Source organism: Scomber scombrus, chromosome 9 (assembly GCF_963691925.1).
Source record: "Scomber scombrus chromosome 9, fScoSco1.1, whole genome shotgun sequence".
Classification (NCBI taxonomy): domain Eukaryota; kingdom Metazoa; phylum Chordata; class Actinopteri; order Scombriformes; family Scombridae; genus Scomber; species Scomber scombrus.
Window position 1 is genome coordinate 7,181,563 of NC_084978.1, and position 7,649 is coordinate 7,189,211.

The 7,649-nt window shown below is 41.3% G+C and overlaps 1 protein-coding gene across 1 annotated transcript in view; it reads right to left on the reverse strand.

Annotated features, from left to right (window-relative positions):
• prom1a (prominin 1a) overlaps window positions 1-7,271 on the reverse strand; it is an 80,306-nt gene extending 73,035 nt beyond the window's left edge. Inside the window, exon 1 of the mRNA XM_062425790.1 lies at window positions 7,009-7,271. Coding sequence (XP_062281774.1) covers window positions 7,009-7,240 — 232 coding nt within the window. The 5' untranslated portion in view covers window positions 7,241-7,271. The remainder of the gene's footprint in view (window positions 1-7,008) is intronic.
• Window positions 7,272-7,649: the final 378 nt, after the last annotated feature.

The window sequence follows — 7,649 nt, forward strand, 5'->3', positions numbered from 1 at the left end:
TATGTGTGAATATGTAATGTACATATCTGTGAGCGTATTCCACCACACAGAATGTGCCCGATGATAAAACACACGTAAATATGTACAGAAAGATGGAAACTAGTGAAATGTATGTCATTTTGTACACATTCACCTATGATGGCCTCCTTGGCTCTCTGCTGCAGTGACACATTGCCTCTGGCAATCAGCTGGCATTATGTTGTAGGCGACTACGACTGTGCATGTTTGTGTCCTGAAGCATCACAGTGCCAATGGCATCGCTGTCAGTGCAATGACAAGACTGCGTGTGACAGCACAAAAACACTGCAGAGGAACTATGTACGTCACTTTCTGTCATGCAGATGCTACTACAGTATGACCGGGGAGAGCGCGGAGTATGCAGATATACAAAATTGACTGATTGTTTTATAGCAGAATTGTTTTCTTACATTTTAGAAATTCACATTTAAAATTATAATCTCTTAGTTTGGGGAGATGGTTAGATTATTAGATAATATGGTAAATTTCCATCGTGGTTTAATGAATCCTCTTATATTCACATCTGATCTTGTTCTGTAACAGATGGAAGCTGAGAAGAGTTTCAAATATTAATTTAATAATACTGATAGATCTTCACAACCAGATACGTTTACACTCAGGCCCTCGGGGCAGCTATACAAGCTACAGAATGATGTAGCAACATGATCCCATTTTCTCTGTGAACGTCAACATGTTTGGACCCAATTACACATCGTTCATGTTTTCCTTTAGTCTTTAAATTCAATCATGTTCATAAAAAATGAGAAGAATCCAATGTCCTGCAGTAAGGTAATCTGCATTGTGTTGCACCTCACCTTGCAAGACATCTTCATTTCATTCATTCATTCATATTGCATCTCGCTCTACGAATATTGAGTAATTTAACCCTCGGTAATGACAAAAATAGCAAAATAAGACACCAGCCCATCAATTAATTAAAGATCTCAGCACACGTGGTTCTGTAAGTCGTTGGTGTACCTACTTGTTTTTGATATTATGAATGGAGAAATGATTTGGATGTGCCAAACATTATGATGCAAATGTAAACCCTTCTGGGGGAACATCACAGTATCTAATGGTAATCTCCACAGATGTGCCTGCTGCTCAAGAAATCTCTAATTAGCAAAATGTTTGCAACTGGCTGGAAAAAAGCTGAAAAATAATGACTCATGGCTCATAAGTTTCCCTCTTTTCCTCTAACACCCCCAACTAAAAGGTTTGTGTCTCCGCACAGAGACGCAGGGGTCAGCTACAGACCGACACTCACGCTCTCAGTATCTTGCTGAAGGACACTTCAGCACAGCAGATGCTTTCTGTCAAGGGGCTCGAACTCTGATGTTCCATATGAAGGACACTCTCTTTAATCACTTTACCACCATGCTGTGGTCGAACAGTGCCTGCGGGTAGCCTCTGGGTGAAGAAATTCAGTCAAATTGGACCCAGGGGAGTTGATGGTCTTTGCTGTGTTCAAGGTTAAAATATCACAGTCAAACTACTGTGATACAACTTTTTTCCTCATCTGCATATGAGTGGTCTGATTTGGCTACCAGGCAGCCTAAAAATTAGTTTTAGATTAACTAATAAGGACTGCCTATTCGAGGCATTTAACACAGATCCATTTTTTCTTCCTAATCTGTCTTTCATCAGTAAAATCTAAATAATAAATTAAGATACATACATACTATTTCATTGAACAAAATATTGAATCACAGAATGCTGTCGTTTCTTGACATTTTCACTTCAGCTCCAAAATGCTAAAAGACTAAGTATGCGCAGTCTAATCCACTAACGGTGATTTGTTATGCTTGTAATTTGGTTCTTGTTTGGTTTAATGGGCTATAATAATGTTAATAGGCAGTTTGGAATGAATTAAAGGCTAAAATTATGAGATCATGTCAAAGGCGCTGAATTAATGTGGGGGTTATGTGCTGTAGCTGCTCCCCCTGAAAACAAATCAACAAGTCTATCATATCCTAAATATCCTGAGGAAATGTTGAGAAAGCTTGCACTGCTTAGAATAATTACATTAAGATAAATGGAAGGAATACGAAAAAATAAGGGAAAAAATGCAACCAAATAAGTAGAGAAGTAGAGCTACCTTCAGTCACCTGTGGAGGATCTGAGGTGCTCTCTCTGGGTCCTGGATACTTTGGTGCTAGATGATACTCTACCTTGAATTATACACTTAAATGTTTTTTAAAAGGTCAAATTGTTAATAGTCTGGATGTGAGTTATTGTGAGCGTGTTAGTCAGCTAGCTCAGATTGCAGCAATTTACAGGGTAACGCAAAAGGATGCACTTCATATCAATACTCTGTGAATGCAGGTTTTATTACAATTTTAAGTCAAATGATCTGTTCTGGAGTTCACCTGGAGAACCATCTATGTCCAAATCTAAGCTGTAGAATAATTAAGAACTATTTGATATTAAATATTTATGATGCTATTTCTTGTGTAGATTTGGCAGCTGAAGGCTTCCTACTTCCTAAAAATGTGAAGTCTCAGCTAATCTCAGGATTGTGTACAATCATCCAGAGATGAAACTAAAAAAGGAGAAATGTGAGGACGGTTTTCAGCAATAAGAAGGTTGGAGAACAAGCAAAGATTCAGGCAAAGTTTCAGCCTGTTTACTGGCATAGTGGAGATTTATCAGTATTTATGCTTTACCAGGCTCCTGCTTTGTCTACATTTCTTCTTCTGTGAACATGAAAGGCATCAAAAGCAAAACGTCTGCTACTTTATAATTCCAGCAAATCTCAGATGCACTTAACGAAGCGCTTCGATCTCTTCCGTGTCCTTGGTTGGAAACCTTTTGAAGTATTCCTCTTCAGTTTCTTTCTGCATGTCCTTCACTGAACTGAAGTCCCTTTATGTGTCACAAAAAAATGAAATAAAATATAATAAAATAAACACACACCTTGAACTTCCTTTTGAAGAGTGTGCTGAAGTAAATAACAAACATGCAGCAAGATCATATAACCTGCGCCGTATGAATATTGAGCACAGTCAGTCCTGCCTCTTTTACTTCACATCACATCGGTGCAGTCAGACATATGTAGGGCAGCGAGGTGAACCACAACACACCAGCCATGATAGCCGCTCATGGGTTTCCCTGGCAACTGTTACTTGCCTTAAATTAATGCCACATTTTCACTCTTCTTCTGTGACTGAATTCCAACCTAGGCGTGGTTTCTCGAGGAGAGGCAACAAAAAAAAACAGACACTAATGAGAAAACTCTTTCCAACAGGGATCTGCTGCATGACAGTGGTTGGCATCGTCTCCCCATGTAGCCGCGCTCACCCACAGGCGTGAAACGATACTGTTAAAACTGCAGAAGGAGCTTAATGTACCTCTATTCTCATGTGATGGTTGACTTGCACCAAGATTAATTATAAGACATGAAAGAGGAATCCAAGAGGCCTGAAATAATACGATGGTGATACATGTACTGTTTTTATTTATTCGTTTGGGCAGAGTTGTAGATGAAATAAATTCCTTGCAGCTGAAGGTTGTCGGCTTCTGATGTGTGTCCACCCACATATTTTATACCGAAGTGTCCTTGAGCAAAAGAAGCTGCATCAAAATCTTAACTCCCTGCTTCAATCTTAAGAGTGTGTGTGTGTGTGTGTGTGTGTTACTCATGATCCCTGTGTATCACTCTGTGCTTTGGCATGTTGCAGTTGTGTGTTGGTGAGCGTGTGGGAAGGTGTGAAGGAGGGCGGGGAGCGTCAACAGCTCCTGCGGGGCTTCCACACTGCAGCGAAAATGTTAGAGAGAATATGTCACTGTTCATTTGCTTTGTGTGGGAGCCAGTGATAGACATTTGTTGCTTCTTTTGCTAATAACACCTCCCACGAGCTGGGATGCACAGACAGTTGGATCCAGAGAATGAACGTGTCAGTCGACTGCAGCAGACATTCACGAGGGCATAAAGACAGCGATTGAGGAAGACGTGATGAAGGGCCGTCGCTGATTACACAGCAATATAATGTTCATCTGACTGAGTGGCTTTCTGAGGTTAGGCTCATATATTTGGCCGATATTGACTGTTAATTGAGTACTTTCTGCTTCAGTGTGATACTGTATGCTGACATTTAGATGGAGCTAATGAACAGAAAAACTTTAATTTTCAAAAGGTGACCGTCCACGACTAGTTGGAAATTCTGGAGTCTTTCTTTGAGACTAAAGCTGCAAGAATTAATCAGAAAATGAATCAGCAACATTGTTGAAGCAATTTCATTGGTTCCAGCTTCTCAAACAAGGATATTTTCTGGTTTTCACCCTCTTCTGTGACAATAAATCGATTATCGTTTGGTCTTGGACTGTTATTCAGTCTAAACATGACATTTTGAACATGTGAAGGACATTTTGAACTTGTGAAGGACATTTTTCACAATTAACTGAATAATCTGTGCAGTAAATTAATTGATAATGAAAATACTGTTTTTGTTGCAGCCCTATTTGAGACAAAACTATGTTAAAACCCTTTACAAAAAAAGCCAAAGTTTCTCAGAAATGTCTCAAGAAGCAGCTGTAGAATAATTTAACCTTCATAAAATAATCCTAAAATTGGCAAAACTATGATTTAAATCAGGAACTGTCTGATCAAAGAGTGATTGTCGCAGATTATGAATCTGTTGACTTGATGCCAGTTGATGATTTGTCTGATGCCAACTTTCAGGACTTCATGGTTTTCATGAATCTTGCTAGAGACACATTTCCCTTCGTAGTGTTGAAGTTCAATATTATGGCTTTTTAATTAGGGTTGAACAAATTAGTCAATTAACAAGAAATAAATTCAAATGCAATCCATGTAGCCTAAACCTTGCAGTAGAACAGAGCTGCATCGCTTGAGTGACAAGCTAACAGGTGACCTCAGATTAGTTGCTATAGAAATGTTACTGCAAGGTAGTCAGCAAACACTTCTACCCAACGCTTTTTTATATGGTGTCAAATCTAAAATACTTCTGTCATGATTATTCTTTACTAGGTTCTTTGTTTTGCTTTAATGAAGCATTATAAGTAAGAGTGTAAGGTATTTATCAAGACACATACAAACATTCACTGCTTCTAACATAAAGATCTGCTGTTTTTTTTAAATAATATCTGTTGGTCGTTCATAACTGGCGCACCTCTGAGAACTTGAAGGGAAATGTTCACTGTTTTATGACATTTTATAGACTACATGGTTAATCAGTTAATTGCTTAATAAAAATCTGCTGATTATTCCATAGTTAAAACAAATGTTAGTTTCAGCTGTAATAGTTGTCCACTCTAATTCTGCATTTAACTATTTTGTGTAACAGTGTAACAGTGAAAACTGTGAATTGGATCTTATTATTCTAAACATGTTGCTGTTGAAGTGTTTTTCTTTTTCAATGTAATTTCTTGTGAAGTGTCCTTCTAAACAAGACATGATTTAAAGATTAACTACAAGTAAAATGTATTTTTGCAGCTTGAGGATTCAATGATTCATTCTTTAAATGTCTGCTGGAAGCAGAATTACACTGTGGCTAACCGCAGGCTAAAGTGAAGAGACACCCTCATCCACACAACCTAAACAGACACACAATCTCTGACATCTGCACCACCTCCAGTCAGAAACCACTGGAGTGGAAAGCATTCACAGATTTCTTTTACCTCACTTGTCATAGATTTTAATGTAACAACAAGTTATATTCTCCAACAAACTGCAGCGTGCAAGGAAAATTCCTGTGACAAGCTCTCAAAGTCCCAAAGGTTTGCTGCAAACCAACCCAGCATCATCAAAACAGACCTGACAGATCACTGGATTTATCACATTGAATATCCATGCATGCATCGCCTCTATAATAATCCAATGGCCTTTACTTATGCCATAGATGAACCCAAAATAACGATGAATCCCCCTGAGGCATGCAAGAACAAAACTATGTTGTGAACAAACATCTGATTCATTCCCTTTGAGTTGTAAACAAGAGGTTTATTTTGATGCACTGTTGTGTATGAACCAACAGTTTGTCCATGATTTCCAGTCTCCGCCTTGCATCACTGGGTGGATGCACCCATGAGTGAACTAACAACTCCACTGAGCAGTGGTCTGCTCCATAGGATTAGGGCTTGAGCCCCCAAGTGCTGGTGACAAACTGGAAGCTAAAAGGCCAACAACATATGGCCAAGGGGCTTATGGGATTACCCAATTAACAAGGTGACTCAGAGAGCTGCTAATCTGCAAAATGTTCCGATGGAGTATGAACACAGACTGTGACGCATGCAGGGGGTGGGGGGCAGCATCTTTTGAGCATCTACGACCCCATTAAACACACACACCTCATGTGTATGGTTAAGCAGTCAGCTCTAATTGCATTAAATGTAGAACCACGCGCACAGTGGGTTTTCTGGGTGTCTGGGTGCTCCACGCGCTCATCTGATCTCCCAGTAAACATTAGGGCGAAAAGGGTGTGTGACCAGCCACTGGCCATGTGATGCTGTCAGCAGAAGCCTCATTACTTGTAATTATCCTGACATAAAGTGAGCCGCGGGCACAAACACCACTGTCAACTCGCGCCATCAGCTCTGCGAGCAAAGCAAAACGCACAGAGGGACGTGACGCATACATGGGCAACGTATCAGCGAGTGGACACCTTTTTTCCCTGCTATAAAACACAAAACAAGCCAATCACGATCAGCTGAGAAGAAGATTCATTCATGCCAACTGATTAAAACAGCTTTGCATGCAGAGTTTTGGCGCAGTAGAAAGTGCCAAGTGGGTTTTCATGAAACTACAAGCAGGGTTCCACTAACATCACTAGATCTCATCCTACAGTTAATCTGGATATTCTGGATGCAATTCACTCTCTCAGCTTTCAGGAAGAAATACTTTGCACTAGCATTTATCGCCCAGTGTCAATTAATCACTACCTTGAGTTTGACCCAGCAGAATGTTTCCCAAAAGTGTTCATTCAGGGATTTCTGCACTGTGAGGATGAGGAGGAGGAGGAGGATGCTTACCTTGAGGGAAAGCGTTGGGTTGCACGATGTACAGATAAGTGTGCACCATGTGAAACAGAATCCCAATCGGTCCCGGTTCATAGTGGGCCAGTGTCTCGTAAACTCCCGCAGGCACATAACCGAAATCCAACTTTCCCGGCGGTGGGAGTCTCCGCGATTCCGTCTCTTGCTCGAGTTCGCCGGACGCCTGGAGCACCCGAAGCAGGAGCAGGAGAATCCCGGTCTTCCACATCGTGAACTCCAGCTCTCTGTTAAACTAGAGTTAGAAACCAAACGAGGAATGCACGCTGGAAGACGACTGCCTGGATCCTAATCGTCCTTATCAGAGGGGAAGGGGAATAAAAGGGGAAAGGGGGGGACGAGAATATATGTGAAAAGTGTCCAGATGGATGGACCGCAGCTTTCTAAGTCCTGCTGCCCGTGGAGAGACTCGTTGTGAGCATCGTTGCCCGCGGTCTGTGGCTCCCGATGGACGCAAACCGGGTGTTCTTCTGCCCCTGTCTCCGCTCTGCGATGCTTTCAGTCCCTCCGAGGTGAGCTACACGGGGATGCGCTGCATTCACGGGAGCGGGCGGGGATGCGCGCCGCCGTCTCGTCTGTAGAGAGGGAGGACTGGTCCAGGGGGACGCGCTCCTCCTGCC